At 32.8% G+C, this 19,678-nt stretch overlaps 2 protein-coding genes across 3 annotated transcripts; one reads left to right on the forward strand and one right to left on the reverse strand.

Moving 5' to 3' along the window:
• Positions 1-5,128: 5,128 nt before the first annotated feature.
• Positions 5,129-10,568, forward strand: LOC126714804 (uncharacterized). The gene is made up of 17 exons (XM_050415171.1): positions 5,129-5,312; positions 5,410-5,522; positions 5,598-5,706; positions 5,895-5,959; positions 6,354-6,392; positions 6,983-7,079; positions 7,191-7,287; positions 7,442-7,505; positions 7,585-7,661; positions 7,795-7,873; positions 8,266-8,345; positions 8,588-8,672; positions 8,768-8,836; positions 8,916-8,983; positions 9,059-9,107; positions 9,295-9,793; positions 9,900-10,568. Exons 1-16 carry the CDS (start codon positions 5,150-5,152, stop codon positions 9,667-9,669), a joined length of 1,629 nt encoding a protein of 542 aa, XP_050271128.1. The 5' UTR covers positions 5,129-5,149; the 3' UTR covers positions 9,670-9,793; positions 9,900-10,568.
• Positions 10,569-12,730: 2,162 nt separating this feature from the next.
• LOC126714805 (mitogen-activated protein kinase kinase 3) lies at positions 12,731-18,631 on the reverse strand. Of its 2 annotated transcripts, none has more exons than XM_050415172.1 (11): positions 18,469-18,631; positions 18,058-18,172; positions 17,596-17,850; positions 16,639-16,857; positions 16,396-16,533; positions 16,055-16,222; positions 15,517-15,630; positions 14,966-15,073; positions 14,256-14,347; positions 13,590-13,985; positions 12,731-13,058 (listed from the first exon to the last, which is right to left on the reverse strand). In XM_050415172.1, the coding sequence occupies exons 2-10, from the start codon at positions 18,157-18,159 to the stop codon at positions 13,625-13,627; spliced, it is 1,557 nt and encodes a 518-aa protein (XP_050271129.1). In that variant the 5' UTR covers positions 18,160-18,172; positions 18,469-18,631; the 3' UTR covers positions 12,731-13,058; positions 13,590-13,624. The 2 variants fall into 2 exon arrangements, with proteins under 2 accessions (XP_050271129.1, XP_050271131.1); XM_050415174.1 differs by having other exon boundaries at positions 18,058-18,169; positions 18,469-18,617.
• Positions 18,632-19,678: the final 1,047 nt, after the last annotated feature.

Below are 19,678 nucleotides of genomic sequence, written 5' to 3' on the forward strand. Positions count from 1 at the left end.
ACAAACAAACAACAAACAAGCAAACAAACAAAATATAATTGCACTTTTCTAAATCCTGATACTTTTTCTTACTCTCTTCCTCACCTCTTTAGACTCTCAAATCTCTGTCTTTGTTCATAGCCGGAAGCACTCCCGCTCTGTCACTTTTTGTCCCAACTTCTCCTGGGTGCAAATACAATCTCTTCTGTTTATCTTAAACCTGATATATTGGAAGAAGTATGGGCTATCTCTCCTATCTCAGTCTCTTCTCTTTTTATTATGTGTTTTCTCTACTGCCGTTAGTTTCTTTTTCTTCGTTTACTATATGTGTTCCTCCATCTTCTATTTCTTCATTTCTTCTCTGCCTCAAATTTGTTTCTCTTTGTGACCGCTTCTCTCTATTTCTTTTTCTTTTTCAAATTTGGTTGCACTGGCCCTACAACTTTGGACATTCTGATACAGAGACCCAGAGATTTGAGGGATATGGTGATTGGGGAAATTCTTCAAGGTGTTGGGGCTTTAAGTGTAAAAGATATACTGTACATCCAATTGTACATGAATTAATGGGCTCAAACAAAAGTTCCTTGGATAACTAAATCTCTAATCTCAACACTAACCATGTTAGAGGGTTCAGAGAAGCCAATAATTAAGCATCAACATGCATTGATGGTGTTGGCATCTTTTATTACAACTATGGCCTTCCAAGCTGGAATAACCCCAATTGGAATATGTGGAGGATTTAAAAAAAAAAAAAAAAAAAATTGACTGAAGACGATAGCATGTGGAGGAGTTTAAAAAAAAGGAAAAAAATAAAAAGAAAAAAACATTAAAAGGTTGAGAGAATAAGTGGATGAGAATAAAAGAAAGGTTAAAAAAAATATTAGTAGGATAGTTAGGGTAAAAAATATATAAATGATGCTAAAGATATAACAAATTTCATCACTTAATCTCTAGAAACTAATGTCACCAGTTATAAAAATAAAATAAATTTATTATGATAATGCCATTTACCAATCATAATTATTGTCACATCAATCCACAAAATGTTTTGTTATTAATTTGTTGTATCTTTAGCAATTTGTAAAATAATTAGTTTAGTGTGTGTATGTGTTATATATATATATATATATATATAGCAATGATATATATCATTCCCTTAGGTAAACTGAAATCGTCTCTAATACAAAATTGACTCTTGCGATGTACACCTTGTGTTTGACAACATGTCTCACTTATGCATTAGTTTAAGTCAACTTCATGGTTTGTACGTCTTGGTTTAGTTTCCATTGGTCTTTTATCTTTTTTCTTTTTTTCTTTTTCATGTGCATTTAGGCATACTAGGCCATCAACATAATTTGTATTTTTAGTACATTAGAAACCAAAAATGCAACATTATAATAGTAGTCTTCTTACAATGAAAATTTTTATGAATTATTATTTTTTTATTAATATACATTTGCAAGGACAAATAAAATATTGGTGAAAATTATAAACTTGATAACATTCAAACATTAAGGGGTAAGATTATTACTAAGTGAGAGATTGAGAGAAAAAATTATTTGAAAAATATTAGTTTAATTTTTTAAAAATCTCTTTAAGTAGTTTTCTCGTGCATAACATGGGTTAGCAACTAGTTTATTTAATATACCTTAGAAAAACTCTTTTATTTTCCAAAACTCATTACATGACTTCTACATGTGTAGTATATCCCATTTTGCAACCCTTTATTTTTCATATTTGTTCACTTTTCTTAGCAGTCGGGGTGAAATTAAATTTTATGTAAGTACACATTCTAAATGACATAAAAATAAAGTTGTAAATTTTGGTTCATGTAATGTTGAGTTATAATATAAACACAAACACATATAGTTATCAGTATCGTACGCTACGTGATATGTATCGTATTGTGTGTAAAAAAAAGTTTCGTATCATAATGTCATATTGTAAGTGTTCATTAATCGTACGATACAATGTGTCATATCGTATCATATGATATATAGAACAATGCTTTAAAATTGGTTTCGTTGTTAAAATTTGTAATTTTATTTAAATCTAACAAGTTGTTAGACTTGTTTTTAATACAAAATTATTAGTTTGCTTAATTTAGCTTAATAAAATAACATGTTTCGAATATTTATTTTCCCCTCTATTTCTCCTACAAAATTTGGACCACATACTTACATTTCACTTTTATATTTACAAATTTTATTATCTGTACTATGATTAACTGAAAATATAAATATTTTTTATTTTTGTCATTATTGTTATAAGTCTAATAAACTAGAATGCCAAGAAGGAATTTTTTTTTTTATTAAAATAAAATAACAAAAGAGACAATAAATGTTGATTATAATGTAGAAAATTTAAATGAATAAATAAATTTGCATAACGATGAACATGATGATAACATCAACTTAGATGGAGTTGATTAGGCAATATAATGAAAATAAATTATTATTTCGGGTCATTTGTAATGTATTATCAATTTGAATGTGTATATTATAAACAAATTCTAATTTGATTTATTTAGTTAGCTTGTTAAATATTATTACATAAGTGATGAATAAATTAGTTATTAGATGAATACTATATTCAAAATCTATAATATATATACCCTTTATATATGTATTAATTGTTTGTGTATCTTATGATACACGATACAATTTACATATACAAGATACATATATAATATACCCTATATATATAACCAAAGCTAAGAAAAAAATTTATAATTTCAATTAGATTTCAATATGAGTTTAATTTTGTGTCATGTGTTTTATCTCAATTTTTTAATTTTTGTATAAAGTGAGTTAATTTAGTGCAAAATACAATGAGTTCTATGTAAATGAATTATAAAAAACCAATCATATATCTAATTATATATCTAAAATTAGAAGAAGAAAGAGTTTACAAATTAAAAGATTATGTTTTCCAATGTCATTTGTTTGTCTAGCCAAAAATAATTCAAATTTATCAAATTTGTATATAATATTATGAGCAAACATTATATATTAAGTAGAAACTTATCTGTATAATGTGTGTGTGTGTTTTATTATTTATTTATTGTATTTGTGCATGTGCATGAGGTTCTAATCTAGTTCATTAATATTTTATGGTTCTTACTTATGGGTTCCTTATGTTTATGTATAGTTCGATTATATCAGCTATCATTGTTTTCCATAATCTCTTTAGTTACTGTGGGTGCTCGAGGATCGAGGAGGAAGCTGAAGGGTCGCAGCATTGTCCCAAGGACCGAGGATGAAGTCAAAATGTCACAGCATTGACGTGGTGATACTGCAAGCCACGGGCCTAAGGGAGGAAGCTGCTCGAGGAGGAGAAGAAATGAGTCATGATACTCTATGGTATTCTAAGTGGAAGCTATAATCTGAAGAGAGTGGAAGTCCGTAGGCAGTATGGAATCTTTTGACTTGATGTAGCCTGTTGCATTCGCATTAAATGGTAAACAACAGTTTTATCAGCCACATTGATGAGGAAGTGACCTGAACAGTGTAAGTCACAGCTAAGTAGGTTTCTTCCACCACCTACTTTAGATGTGAAAGGTAACAAGTGTAAAAAAAGGAGGGAGGTGAAGTATAAATGGATGGTGAAGATGTGATGAAGGTAGAGGTATATAAGGAAAGGAGAAAACATTGGAAAGGGGATCGAAAAAGAAGAGAGAGAAAAGAAATAGAAGAAAAGGCACTGGAAGAAGAAAGTGAACATGACCAATTTTGTACAAATCTAGTCTCCTTATAAGCAACTGTATAGAGCCCTATACTTATGTGTTTCTGAATTAAAACGAGATTCTTCCTTGTACATGTCCTTAGGTAGAGCCCATTGTTGTTGTTATTTCCCACCTCTTATAAATTTTATTAATTTAGGCCAGGTTTGAAAGGCACAACCTATTGTTTTAAGTGGGCGTGGGTTACAGATTTATGGGTCCTTATAGTTACATATCTTGTTCATGTCTAGCCTACTTTGTGTTTTGCTTGAATGCAAATATTTCATCATTTGGAGTCATTCTCTTTCAAAAATTATGCTTTGATATTTTAGGGTATGACGGTACATTAAATTGACCATTGTATAATAGAATACCATAGGCCGAGTGGATGCCTGACACATATTCCCTTAATAGCGTAGGCCCTAAACCTAGTATTTGGGTTGTTATTTTTTGCTTAATTATAATTTTACTTTTATTTTAGTAGAATGAATGAAATTACTATTTGCATTAATTTATAAATATTTAGTAACAAATATTTTTTTAATTATTACTATTTTGAGAGGAGGGGTGAGCTTGTTGGACTAGGAGCTTGGTTTTAATGTGGGTCTATTACTGAGTGAGAAAAACGAAAAGAGGAAATAACTAATAAGAGTCCATTTGGTTGGGGTGAAAAATGGGAAGGGTGAGATGGATTATAGGTGTATTTGGTTGAGAAGAGAAAATGGTGGAGTTTCACAGTTTTTTCCTTGGGTCCATAAAAATTCAATCTTGCCAAAATGAAGAGAAAATAGGGAGAACAAAGGGGACTAATTGAAATTAACAATCTACCCCCACTTCCCTTAACATTGTTTTTCCCCCTTTCATTAAAGCCCAATTCAATATTTTTTTCCCCTTATAAAATATCTTAAAACAAATTTTTAATAGGAACAAGAGAGTAAATCCATACAAACAACATTTTATATAATCTAATTTTATTTTCAACAAAATAAAAGAATTTATTACCCCTTTACTTTTTCCACCTCCCAGCTAAAATACTAGGAAAGAAAACTAAAATCTCTAATTTCTTCTCACTTTTCCGTACCTTCTCTATTTTCTATCCCTTACTTTTTTATCTCCAATCAAACGGACTTTAATGGGAAGAAAACAAAAGTGATTTCTATAATAAAATTGATCAAAATTGAATTATTTATAATATACAATTGCGCCTAATTGATGGAATGATCAAATATATCATTTATGATAACTCAAGTGTCAATAACACAAAACCGAGAATATATTATAAACCCTTAAAACTAAAAGGGTGTATTTTTGCAATTAAACAAAAAATTAACAAGAGGAAGAAAAGAAAAGAAACCCGCGCAGTGAAAGCTTGAAATTTAAGTTCCCGCTCTGACGTTCCTCCCGCCAATACTCCGCCCCAGAAAATAAAAACTAAAAACCATCTCGCTAATGCTTCCTCCTTCACCTCCTCTCTCTCTCTCTCTCTCTCTATCACTCTCTCTGCACAGACTCAATCAGCAACAACAACAACCAAGACTATTGCAAATGCAGACCTCAAACTCACACTCCATCTTTCACGACCTCAGATCCAGAGAGCTCAACGGTTTCAGAGGTCCCCTATCTCTCTCTCTCTCTCTCTACATGCATGTAATGACCCTCTCACATTTTGCATATCCATAATATTTTTTTTTTTTTTTGGTTTGGTTCAGTTCGAAAACGAGCTCACATAAGCGACGTCGCAATGGGCATCAATGAGATCGGAGCGGTGGCGGTGGAGCACCGCGGCGAGGAGACACCGCCATTGGCTATCTCATTCTGCAAGGTATAAAAATTTGGGTTAAATAGCTTAATCATATTTTCTATACGTAGATCCAGACTAATTGTATGCAAATGGCAGACCAGTAAGAACTCGCATATCCTTGCGGTTTCCGATGAGGACGGGTACGTGAGCTTGTTCGATTCTCACCGCAAGTTATCATCTTCTTCATCCCATCAAGAAAATGCAGGTCTGGTTTTCTTTTTAGGTTTTTTCATTGTTGACACAATTAAAACTTTAGGGATGAAAATTTAACACTTTAACACTTGACAAATGTACATAAGCCAAAATTGTAGTTGGAATTAATTTTTAATTATTGTTAATTTATAGAAAATATTGATTTTTTTCTCTTACTTTTCTTGCATAACTGTTTTCCAGACAAAGCTAGGGTTTGTGATTGGGTTGCGCATCATAATGCGGTGTTCGATTTATGTTGGATTAAGGTACTTCCAAAACTACATTGTGATTTTGTCTCTTTTGCTTAAGGAACAATTATCTTTGTTAACTTACAATTAAGCCCTTTTAGAGCATATTTTTGATTGAACATTTCATTTCTTCTTGATATGCTAAAATCGAGCATTGGTTATTATCACCATTCATTCTTCTAAATATATCCAGATTGTTAAAAATCCACACATTTTCAATTATGTGTAAGAAATGGGAAATGGGAATTCTGGGTTCTTTAGTAAATTTCAATGAAGGTTAAGCAAAAATGAGTTTGGAGTAAACTAGAATGGCACTTGTCGATTTTACAGTTTAGCATGATTGGTTAAAGAAAAAATTATTTGTTTGTTGTTTTACAATGCTAATTTCTTTATAATTTGACTGATTTTGCAGGAAGACACTCAAATTCTGACGGCTTCTGGTGATCAAACTGTAAGTATTGAACTTTATTTAGATTTGTTGCTTTCATTAGCATGTTCAAATCGTTGAATGGACATTTGAATTTGTTTGAACTTTAGCACAGGCTTGCTTATTTGCAATTCATGCCTTCGAGCATGTTTTGCTTGACTTTGTCCGTGGTCATTTTTTTACTCAAAATTTTATTGTCATGCTAGTTATGGGCTCACAGAACCTTAGGCTATAGTTAACCTAAATTCACTCTGTGATGGTTATTTAATGGGCACTCATTTTGTGATCCGCAATTCATGTTCTATGCTTTAAACTATAGGCTGGATGTCAAGATTTTAGTTGGAAGTTAGGTTTGAAAGTCTAAAACCAAAAACTTTTCAGAATCACTTTGTGATATGGTTCAGTTTAACTCATCATGAGAAAATGTGATACATAACACTTATCAATATAAACAAGTTGAAGCTTAAATATTGTAAATGACAAAAAATAGAATATGGAGCTGGGTTCCCTGGGGAAAATAGTGGTATACTTAATTTCAAACCAATTTAAGTTTTCACTTGTAGTATAACTATTTTCAGTTTCTTAGCCAATTATGCTCTTTGGAATTTCTGTAGATGAAGGTATGGGATGTCCAGGAAAGGAAATGTATTGGAGTGTTGACGGGGCACACCGGAAGTGTGAAGTCTATGTGTTCTCATCCAAGTAATCCAGGTAGGCTTCTAAGTTCATTTGTATATCAATATCTTATATTCACTTCAACTGGCTGCTACATATTTTGAAATGATGAACCCTTCTAACTTTAATAATTTTTTTTTTGGATAGATATTATTGTCTCTGGTTCAAGGGATGGGTCCTTCGCTCTTTGGGACCTGAGATGCAATTTTAGTTCCAAGAGTTGGAACAGGGAGCTTTGTATAGGGTAAGTTATGGCTTCACACTTCCTTTGATCCAATCAAGTATTTTACGTTTGTAATCCAAACATTAGCAGTTTTTTATTTTTAATTTACTCTTCATTCAGCACAATGCTATTTTGCCTCTTATTTATTTTTTCTTATTTTCCAATTATTTCACAGTTCAACTGCCATGGTAAAAAGAGCACATCTTTCCCCTCAAGCAAAACGCATCAGGCGGAGCAAGGTTTATTGCTGATTTTGTTTCTCCTTGGTCACTTCACTCACTTCTTCCATACTCTTTATTGATTCTTTAATTCCTTCAGGCAGCTTCTATGAGCATTACATCGGTCCTTTATCTCAAAGACGAGGTTTCCATTGCTTCTGCAGGAGCAGTGGACAGGTATGTATATAGCACTTGCATTCATACATGATATTAAAAGTTAATTCCCTGATCAGAAATTATATCTATATCATACTAATGCTTTGAGATTTTTTGTTGTTGTTGGTTTCTTTCTGCGGTTGGTTCATTTCAGCATTTTGAAGTTCTGGGATACCAGAAATCTGAAAAGTGTGGTCACACAGACAAGTCCTCATCCCCAGTCAACTGCAAAGGTTATTTTTAAATGTACTGCAAATTTATCCTGTAATGCCTATTTCCAAGGAGCAAGCAACAAATCAATTGTCATATATATTCAACCCTGCTCTCCACCTTAGTAACTTAGGACTGATTTCCAGGGTTTGTGATTTAAACAATTAACTTTTGGTCAAGGAATTGTTAAAATAGTTGGAAATCTAGATGTAGCAGGATAAGTAACATTTCTTCTGCAATTATTCCATTTTTTTTTTCCAGCTGGGCAAAGGGTTTTGGGGAATTTGAACCCTGAACATACCTCACCCAAGGGGGTGGATGTGTCGTAATTCATAATTTGAAATTTTGTTACAGATATTGGATAATTTGACATATTGTTATCTTGATGTTTTCTGATTCTTTGTTCTCATTTCAGGAAAGAAGATTACATGGTATATCAAGCTTGTCCCAAGATTTAAATGGAGTGTTTCTTTCAGCTTCATGCATGGACAATAGGTATTCCTTCCGTTTTGAATAGCCTCTATTTTTGTCATTAACTGATTTAGCTACTGTTTCACAGAACATAAACATAAAGTTATAAGCATGAGCAGAATGTTCAATGTGCAAGCATGAGATAAAAGGCAGCAATTCCGATCTAAAAAATTTACCCTTGCTGTAAACAGGAGGATCTAAGTAAATATAAGAGCCTTATTGGGGAATACTGAACGTCTTACATTTTATATTCTTGTTTCTTTCAGAATATACTTGTACAATGTACTTCAGCTTGAAAAGGGGCCTTTGAGATCATTCTCTGGATGCAGGATAGAATCTTTTTTTGTAAAGGTGAGAACTGCTTTTTTTAAGCCCAAGAACCCTGTTCATTTGAAATTGATGGCCTACAAATTTACATATCTTCCATATGATTTTTGCAATTGCAGTCAGCAATCAGCCCTGATGCAGCTCACATAATCAGTGGTTCTAGTGATGGCTGTGCCTATCTTTGGCAGGTTAGATTTCTTACCTATGAAGGGCTCTTTGTTTGATTTTGATTCGAATTAAGTTAATTGGCAAACTCATTCAAACCAGGTGAACAAGCCTCAAGAAGATCCCCTAAAATTGGAAAGCCATGATGGAGAAGTTACAGCAGTAGATTGGTAACTTTTAAAACTTAATGCTGCTGAATTGAGTTTTCACTGACAAAAAAGTAAGTTCTAAAATTTCTTTTGCAGGTGTCCTTTTGAGGTTGGGAAGATGGCAACTTCTTCAGATGATTTCACGGTGAGCAAGATGAATATTTAAATTAAATACAAGAGAATGATGCAATTGTTAATCTATTGCAAATTTTTTTTTTTTCTAGTTTTTACTATTTAGTGATATATTATTTCCTTATCATGCTTGCTGGAATGTGTCTCCAGCATTTTACCTACACTCCCTATGCCTCACTGTGCACATATTTATTTGTTAGGTTCGAATTTGGAACACACAGAGCAGTTATTGCTCAAGCACAAGATCCCCATCTTCCATTCGAAGGAGAGTAATGGCAATCCCTAGTGCAGAATGTAACAAGCTTATGAATAACGAACCAAGTTGTCTTAAAAAGGATCCTGACAGTTTATTTCCTTCCAATGAAGTATTAGTCCAAAGTAGCTCATCCAACAGAATCACGATGCCCACAATCAGTACTCCTGAGAGCCAGAAGAAGAAGTTATTCTCAGGTTCTGATTTAAATGAAGCCTTTGAGAAAACCCCAGAAGCTGCATTGAAGAGCCCATCTTCTGTTTTGAACCCTCCTTCCTCCATAAAAAGAACAATCCGAGACTACTTTTTAGCGGCTTCATAATTTATTGGTTTATACCTCTGGTTTAATTTTTATATACAATATGATACTGAAGCCCACATTTTACTGCTGGATCAAGGGCTTGAGAATAGAGAAGCAGGCACATCACTCTTTTCCAGATTGTAGAGTAAGTCCAGTTTTCATCTTTTTTAACACATGCACACGTATTTATACATATATGGAATTGTAAACTTGGAGGGGAAATTTCACCAGGTTCGCTTTTGTTTTTGCAGGGCTGTATTGGAAATATTGTAAAGCAGGATACAGGAGGGTTGTTAGACCATTACATCTCATCAATATTTACCTCGGAGTTCATGCCAATTTGGCATTGGACAAATATTTGCCAAACTGGAAACGTGTTCACTGTGCTTATAAAAAATAGAGCATTTTTGGAGCAGTTGTTTAAAATCTTTGTTGCTCATTCATTGGCATGAATTTATCATGTAAAATTTTTTGTTTTTTTTTTTTTAGGCTGTAAAATAGTGAGTTGAAAAGTGATGCCTGCATAGACTGGTTGCCAGTTTGAAATTCTGAAATTGTGAATGAACTGCCGGCAGCATCCAGCTTCAAGGCTTCATTTTGCCACTCAGAATAACTTTGTGACCCCCACCTCCTCCCCCCCACCCTCTTCCCTTCTTTTTGTTGAGAATTTGAACTTTAGGAACCTGAAAGAAAAATTTAGGATTTTCTCCATAGTTTTTTAGCTGCTTGAATAAGCTATGGATGGTGTATAAGGCATGGCTTGAACTTGTTCTGGTTTAACATACTTTTGCAGAGATGACATTCACCAGATCTTTTCTTTTTTGCTGCCTACCAGATGGTCCAGTCCAGATCCTTATATGTTAAGTGTATATGTTCTAAAGCTATAATGAGAGGTTGAAGGTATGTCACCGTTTATTCAATGGGCTTGTAACCATTTGTCTCAATCTAAAGTAACTCAATGTGGTAATTAATTAAGGGAGTAATGTAAAAAATTGAATTTTGGGTCAAAATCAAATCATTTATTGTTCTAAATTGAAACAATTAGTTCTTGAATTTTAAGAAATGTCTTTATCATTTTATTATTATTCTTTTGTTAATAAGATTGGATGAACAATACATCATGTGTTTTATGTGTGTTTCTTTAAATATAATATTCATTTAATAGTAAAGTTTATTAAAAAAAGATATATTTTTCTTTACCCTTCCCTCTCTGTTGCCCACAATTCCACCAAAACTACCTAGTTCGGCAGCTAACCATCACACAAATTTGGCCCTCCACCAAACGATACTGCCACCAAGAAACCTCTTACCTCATAATTTTCTATCACTTTCTTGAGAAAAATTCAAATGCACTTCTATTGTAACCAAAAACTTAGTAACTAACATAAACCTATCGAAATTAAACTCATAACAAGAAGTTAATTGGACATCAATTTTGTGAAGCCTAGTTTGAGATTGTTGATTACAATTTTGGCTTTCCTTTGATGCAAGTTGTATCCACTTCAATGACTTGTGGGAGTGGGACTAGGGTTGTAAACAAGCTGAGCTTTGTTGAGTAGTGCATATTCAAGCTTGGCTCGTTAAAAAAAGTAAAAAAGTCAAGCTTGGCTTGAGCTCGTGATAAGCTTAAAAATAGTGTTTGAGTTTGAGCTCGTTGAAAAGCTAAAAAGCTTGAGCTTGGTTTGATTAATTAGTCAAGCCAAGCTCAAGCTTAATATCAAGTTTAAACTTGAGCTCAGGTCAAGCTTTTGAGCTTGAGATCTTAAAAAATTATATTATCAAATATTTAAACCTCTAAAATTAAGAAAAAAGAAAAAAAAGTACTCATTTTATCATGCATCTAGTTCTACTTATGATTAGCCATTATTCAAATTAAAAATTTACATAATTAAATTTATTAATTCATTATTCATTGTTTATAACTTCAACAATTGTTTAAAATATAATTTTTACATTCACGTTAGATAATGAAGAATTAGAAAAATATTTATCTGTAACTATTATGAATGAGAAAATATTAATATGTTTCATAACTTTACTTTAGTTGACTGATAGAGAAAGATCATATGTGATCTACTTAATTAATTAATTTATTTTTAAATGTAATTATAGTCTAAAATGGTTCTTAGTCAGTTTAGAGGAATAAAAAATTAAAGTAATGGGTAGTGGTCTCATGTTGGCCATGTCATTATTAAGATATGTGTAATGAGTATATTTAACTAACACATAAACTTATAAATGAGTCTATGCTTGAATTGTTTTGTATCAAGCCTACTAGCTTATGAGTTTGTTCGTGAACAAATTTTTTTGTTTGGGCTCGGTTTGTTTATTAAACGAGACTAAAATTAAAGTTCAAGCTTGGCTTATTTATAAATAAACAAACATGAACTAACTTTTTATCAAGCCAAGCTCAAGTTGTTCATGATTGGCTTGGTTCATTTACAACCCTATGTGGGATATTTATTTGAACTCAGTGAGGTGACAGGGGAATCTAAACTAGTTTAGCTTATTAAGGGGAAAAAGGAAGAAGATAGGATCAATAAATTTTACTTTTTAATGAATGTTTTTATTAAAATAAAGTATTTTCCATCCAATATTTGCAATAGATATTTCTAAAAGTTTAGGAAGTTACTATTTCAAATTGAAAAAAATAAGGGGTTTGATTTTAATCTAAAGTCCTGAGTCCATTCTGCATTTTCCCCTTTGATTAAAGTATGATTTGAATTTTGAAGGATATGGGGTTGACTACTGCTATGTATATAGAGATGTTATCAGCTACGGAGAGTATGCATACTCTATAATCTAAAAAATGCATGGAAAGTGAAGCATTTGTGTTTTTGCCGGCTAAATATGTTACTGTGACAACATCCAATCCAGTGAAAATCTTAGCTGTAAGTGAGCTTGGTTATAAGCTAGACCAATTTATTCATACCCTTTTAGCTTAATCAAGAAAACGTGAAGCTAAAGAGCTTGAATTGAGAAACTATTGTAATAAAGATCAAATTGCTACAAAAGCTTTGGAAACATATCATTACAAATAAATAGTGTTAATGACACATTAAAAATTAGCTTAGATGAAAAGAAAACTAAAGAACTTTGGATATATTACATTACAGTGTTACTGATGCATTAAAGATTTGTTAAGATACATATTTGCAAGGAACACAAGTAAACAAACTTACAAGGAGCAAAACAGGTCGGATTGACACTAATAAATGTTTTGGCAGTATACATGGTTTCACTTTGACACTATGCCAACCCAAATAAACGTTAGTTTTTTACAACCATATAATACATTTTCACTACATGAATTAATATGTAATGACAATAATTTGTGTCTATGAAGTGGGACTATACACTCTGGAGAAGAGTTTGTTAGCTTCATCTTGTAAGTGTCACGGTTGTGATATCTGTCCACAAATATAAATTCCAAGTAAGTTTAGAGAAAGGACTACAAAAATGCAAAAAAAGAGAATGCAAGACAAATATAAAGCATTTGAGTTTGCAAAGGGACTTAGCTAGAATTGAACCCCTAATCATCTGCTTTAGAACAACCCTAGTGACTAGAAAGTTTTACTTGATGCATCTAATAGACTAACACCATTTGAGGGGCCATGATGATAGCAGCAAGCAGTAATAAAAAATAAGTATAGCTAAATAAGTTTTACCATAACTATATACCGTACACACACATAAGTTTCATGGTGGGGTCACGGAGAAGGCATTTCTCACTGGTAGCTACTAGCTAGCAATATAAAGAGGGAGCTGACAACATGCTGAAACTGTTTGTAATAATTGTATAGTACTTAACAAGGAGAATTTTCACAAAAGAGGAATACATTCACGCTCAAAATAAATTTAAAATCTGCAATGGCTACAAAATTGTAGAAGAACATTCAGAAAGTCATATAAACTTGTGCACAACTGATGAATCCACTAACCTGGGAGGACAGGATCCTCGATGTTAGTTTGTTCTCTACTGGGTAATATACAGCTCCTGTTTAGCAATGAAGTAACGCCCAATGTGACTGCTTGGTTCCATTATGAACTGTTCACGGAACGTTCCCATTCTCTTACTAGATAGATCAATGGAGAGATCTTTGAAATTTGGTAAACCCTCTACTTGTACACCATCTCCACAAATAAGGAATTGATTCCCAACAATGAAGGATCCTGATACCCTAATGGCAACTCCATCTTGACCATGAGCACGACACTGAAGTTTTTCCACAACATGCACAAGTTTTTCAGGAGGCCAGTCACCTGCTAATGTACTCCGGATGCTTGACAGAGCTGTAAAAATATCATTTGGACCAACAGAGTGTTTGCCAGAGAAACTAGAAGAATAAAAAGCTCATATTAGTGGACATGAAAAAGCCAAAACATACTACACAGCCAGTTTCTCATTTTAAGTTTAAAACTGACTTTCAACAATACTACATTTGCTGAGTTGGAGCACCTCATCCCAGACCTCTTTGAGAAAAAAGTTTGTATGGACTGACAATGTTTGAACCATTTACACCTTCCCTTTTCAGAACCAGCAACTTTTGCTTAAACAAAAGAAAAGGGAAAAAAAAAAAAAAAAAAAATCTCGCATAGTTCAGTACCTGAAAGTTGAACCTTCTTTGTATAAGGTCTTTATGTGCTGCAAGTGTTCATCAGGTCCATCAAAGAGTAAGTAATAATGTATCGTCAGCATCTGATCAGAAAACATGAAATGGAATCAATATCCATGGAGCATAAGCATGAGTAATTAGCTCTGTTTATTATTCAAGCTTCCATCTAAGTGCTTCAAATACAATAGGTCCATGTTCAATTAGAGCCATTTCTTTTATAATGTAAACCAAAATTCAGGCCATTCAACATAATCAGATTTTGAACATGCCATTTCTTCTTATCAAGGTCTGCAACCAGATGAAAACATTCTATAGATTCAAACCTTAGTTATCTACACAAATAGAATTTAGGTTGATTAGATAATAATGGAACACTTGATATTTCTGTCATTGTAAATGATGAAGAATAATTTGAAAATGAGGTAGAGGAAAACTTTAATCAAATTGTCAGCTATCATGAAAACAAAAACTTAATTAATGTTTTGGGTTCAAGATTAAGGTTGGAAGATGATGCCATCTTCAGCTTTGCACTCAAAGCAGCTGCATACAGAAGTTCTAGCGTCAGAAAGTTCTCAAGCATAATAGCCCACCGTTACACATACCACACTCAAATCCATCAGTTACTAATTTTCTCATCTGGATAAATTATTGTTAGAACATTTAGATAGAAAGTATAGAGATTAAAAGTTTTCTGTACTCACATCTGCCAAGTCCTTCATTCTTTGTGTTGGATCAAAAACGCTTTGGACAAATGCTGCTAAATCTACTCTGGAGTGCTCATACTTCGTAATAAAGGGGTGTGAAAGTAACTGCAGTTGGAGAGTACTCATAAATCAGTGTTGAATTGAGCATGTCTTTACTTAACAAGTACCTCAAGATGTTAAAAAAACATTAAAAAAGAATGAAAAGTGGCACAATGATTTTCAGAATCATGTCTTCAAATACATTAGGCAAGGATAAGAAGTGGCACTCTAATTGAACAAGGAGGAGTCCAAGTCAATAATAAGAACTAAGAACTTTACATCTACAATGGCAGATACATGTTCTAAGTGAAGGGAGAATCAAAACCATCTGTTGATAATAATCAACAAAGGTTAATTTTTTTTATAAAGTTAATAATTAAACTAAAATTTACCAAAACTTAGATTTTTTCTTTCTTTTGAAATTACAAAATAGTAACAATTAAAACCACCAATTTATGATTCACTAGCATTGGCATGTACCATGTCACAAATTTCTGCCATTTACTCACCTGCTCCGCTGTTGGCCTTGCATCTGCATCCTTCTGCAAGCAAGCATCGATAAATGAGCAGAACTCTGTTGAAAAATTGAGTTTTGATGGTGATGGAGATGGGTCATCCAAGATCTGCCAGACCAAGAAATTTCAGTTGCTAAACAAAGAAACGACACATAGGCAATAAAATGCATAAGAATGCAAAATGTGTCTGTAATATAGATGGAAGAACATTGTCATCATTATCAAAAAAAAAAAAAAAAAATGAAGACATTGTGCTCCCCTTTTATGATACATTCAATGTCTTCATTCTTTGATCAATGAAAGTATTACAACTGCTGAAATAGTATGTTTGTTATATTGGATAAAACTCTTGTGAAGCAGACACAAATTTTTTTTTTTCCTTTTTTCTAATTTTCACACCTGCTAAGGATTTAAAACTATAACTATATCGAACCCTTTTAAAATAATGAGCATGGAAATTTTACGAAAAACAGTCTATTCGGAAACAATTTCTAAGCACTTTCATTTATCTTTCAATCATGATTATCCTCACCTGTAACATAAGATTGACAGGTCCTTCATTAGCTGAATATGGGAATTCTCCTGTACCACATTCAAAGAGAGCAAGACCAAGGCTCCAAATATCAGCCGGATAAGAATAGCTCTCATTTCGAATTCTCTCAGGTGACATGTACGTAACAGTTCCAACAAAAGTAGCACACTGACATATTACATTGAGAGATAAGTAATAAATCTACAATTTGAAAATCATGTAAAAAAAGTAACTAGCAAGTAGAAAACACGTATCAAATTGACATGTATTAAAAGCAAGAAGCATAGAACAATAAAACCAGCACTTATATTTCTTGAATTGATGTAGAAAGTATCACTAACCATTGCCATCGAATTCTCTAAGCCAGCACTTATACCAAAATCTGTTATTTTTGGCTCCCCCTTCAGATTCACAAGCAAATTTGCTGGCTTTATGTCTCTGTGCACTAAATGTCTAACTCCATGCAAGTAGCTTAACCCCTTCCAGGATGAAAAAGAAAATGTTAATAACAAGAATGCTTATCTTCTGATTAGATGGGAAGTTTATAATGAGAAAAATCTAGCTGGAATTAAAGATATTCTTACATGAAGGAGCTTTTGAAACATAGACGAGAGGACAGGTTCAGGTATTCTTTTCTGCAATCTTAAGATATCTGCCAATGACCCTCCATCCATGTACTCCAAAGCTATGCTTATTTGCCCAGAATCTGGAACATAAAATGCCCCATGGAATTCTACGAGACCCTGATAACAAGGCGCTTCACACAATGTCCGTATCTCAGTAAGAAGCTGTTGCCTTTTCTCCTAGTAAGCACAAGGGAGTACTTATGTAAGACCATGTGATAAGAGAATAGTACAATTTACCCCATACTACTTTTTTACGCCGAACTTTTCTTTTAACCCTACATTGCTTGTGTTATGCACCATTTTAGTCATGGGTATCTGGATCAAGATTTTTAAAGTTTGTTATTTTAGAACAGATTATCTCAATTTAAGATCATTAGAAGAGGAATAATATCTATACACTAAAGTAGAGGCAAGTAGACAAGTTTAATGATAATCAACCTAAAGTTGGTGTGCCTTCCTGTGCAAGGCAGGACATGTAGATTATGAGAACTCAGAGATGCGACTAGTGCAAAGCAACTTTAGGTACTTCAGAAGAGAGTAGACCAAATTAAGAATATCCCTTATAGTTCCATAAGAAAAAGAAAAAAGAAGAAGAAGAAAAATATGCTCTCTTTCTTCATGGAAATATTCAAATAACAGACTAATGAGCCAAATATGATCAAATTTAGCCCACAATTCCCTATAATTTCCTTTTGCAATGAAGAAACCAACACATCAGATGGCCAAAATGTTTAATAAACACACCTCTAGACTGCCCCAGATTGTGATTCAATAGGTAAATCAAATGACCAATTTCTTTATCTTAATTCATGACAAACAAACTCTCACATCATTATATCAGTACAAAGCAACAAGACATAGTTAGCAAGCAATACTTTCTTAATTCATCCCCAAAAGAAAAATTTAAAAAAATACCTTCTCAAAGATATTTATCTTCTTCAGGGCCAAAATTCTATGATTAGGAATATGTATAGCTCTCTGAACTACACTGCTTGCTCCACTACCGATTGCACCAAATATCCTCATCTCATGTGAAGCACATTTGTATGTCTTTTCACTACCATCCGACTCATCCACCGGCGAAGACGTGCACTTTTGCAACCCAAGTTCGTTAATATTGTACACTCCATACGATCTACTCAACAAATTAACAGTCCCACCATCCGATAGCTTCACAAAAACCACGAATTCATTGGAAAAAAAAAAAAAAAACTCTGGCTCAAATGGAACTTCCCGTGTTCTTAGGTTCAAAACCCATTATCTAGTGTAACTTAACAATCAAATTAAAAACAGAAAATAAAGAAGACCCTTTTGTATTCTTTTGAAATTTGATTTTAAAAATTATCTCAAATTTTCTCTTCCAATGCAAAAACTTACAGTGTAAGAATCACAAGGGTCCAAAGTTGACCCGGCTGAGAAGCCCTTTTCAGCATCAAACAATGGCGCAAGCTTTTTTCTTAGTTCCTCCAATCCAGACATGATGAATTTGCTACTGCATTCATAAAATAAATAAATAATTCAACATGATCTTATTTGGCTTAAATTATATAATTTTACGCTAGGAAATAAAATTAACCTTGATTATTAATCATCTAAAAGATTGAACAAAATATATGTACTAAGCAAGTGAATCTTGGAAATTAAAGACCTTGGGTTGTAATTATAGAATAAAAGATTCAAATTTCAAACTCAACAAAACCAGAGCTATATTTATTCCCATTTAAAAGAAAAACTAATAATTAAAAAGAAATTAAATTACAAAAAAGAGAGAGTTAGTGTAAAACTTACAGTGACAACTGAAAGTTGCTACAATTCCAACGGTTTTTTGAATGAATCTTTGACCGTTTTTGCTATCATTTGTTTTCGTTAATTGTTAAAAACTTAAAAGTTTTTTTTTTTTTTTTTGACGAAGAAAAACTTAAAAGTTGTAAAGTGTTCGACCTTCGAATCCAAGTTAAGTTCGGAGTTGGAGATGGATTCTATACAGTTAGGTTGTCGGTAGTGTTTACAGTTGCCAAATCATATACCGCCACGTATTTGGAATTTCAGGAAACAATCCCTATACGACGTCGTAGGTTGAGTTTTTAGATTTTGAATGCGGTGGTACGCTATTGTTTGGGCCGAAATATGATGTAGCTGCTCGGTTGCTTCATTTATTTTTTTTATTCCTAGGCCCAAATAGCCAATAGGCTATCATTACTCATAAATATATATTTATATATATATAAAATAAAAAGGGGAAAAAGTTTAGCCCATCTTTGTCCGATTTAATTCATCCTCATATATATTATTTGAGTATTTATAATTCTACATAAAAAGTTATAATTTTTGCTACAATTATTTTATATGACAGATTATAATTAGTTATTTTTTTTGTTATTTTTTTTTTTAATTCCTAAGCCCAAGTAGGCCATTGGTACTCATAAAAAAAAAAAAAAAAAGAACAGAAAAAGCTTAGCTCATCTTTGTACAATTCAATTCATCGTATGTATTTTTTGAGTAGTTATAATACCACATAAAAAGTTATAATTTTTGCCATAACTATTCTACATGACAAACTATAATTAACTGCTTGTCACTTTTACATGGACTCATTATTTTTTTCCATTGCTCACAGTTTGCCTTGTGAATAGTTGTCAAAAGTTGTAGTTTTTTTATTTTTTATATTTTTTTAATGAGGTCTTATAATTTTTAATGTATTTTTAGTCCTATAGTTTTTTAATGAATTATGTGATTTGTTTATTTAAGACTCTTGTAGGGTCACATTCCGCGACGAACCACAGTAGTGTTGGGTTCGCATGTGAATGGGCCCAAACAATATCATTTGTAGAGAGTGGATTCGAAAGGCTAGACCTTAGATACCTAGCGGTGGTTTTTGTGATGCTCACATGTGATTAAAGTGCCTTCACCCTTGGAGTCTTTCTTCTGGAGGCGGACTGGAGGCCCTTCCTCTTTGGCCAGTCTTCCAGCCCCCCCCTCTCTAGATTACTTATTTCTT

Source organism: Quercus robur, chromosome 2 (assembly GCF_932294415.1).
Source record: "Quercus robur chromosome 2, dhQueRobu3.1, whole genome shotgun sequence".
Lineage (NCBI taxonomy): Eukaryota > Viridiplantae > Streptophyta > Magnoliopsida > Fagales > Fagaceae > Quercus > Quercus robur.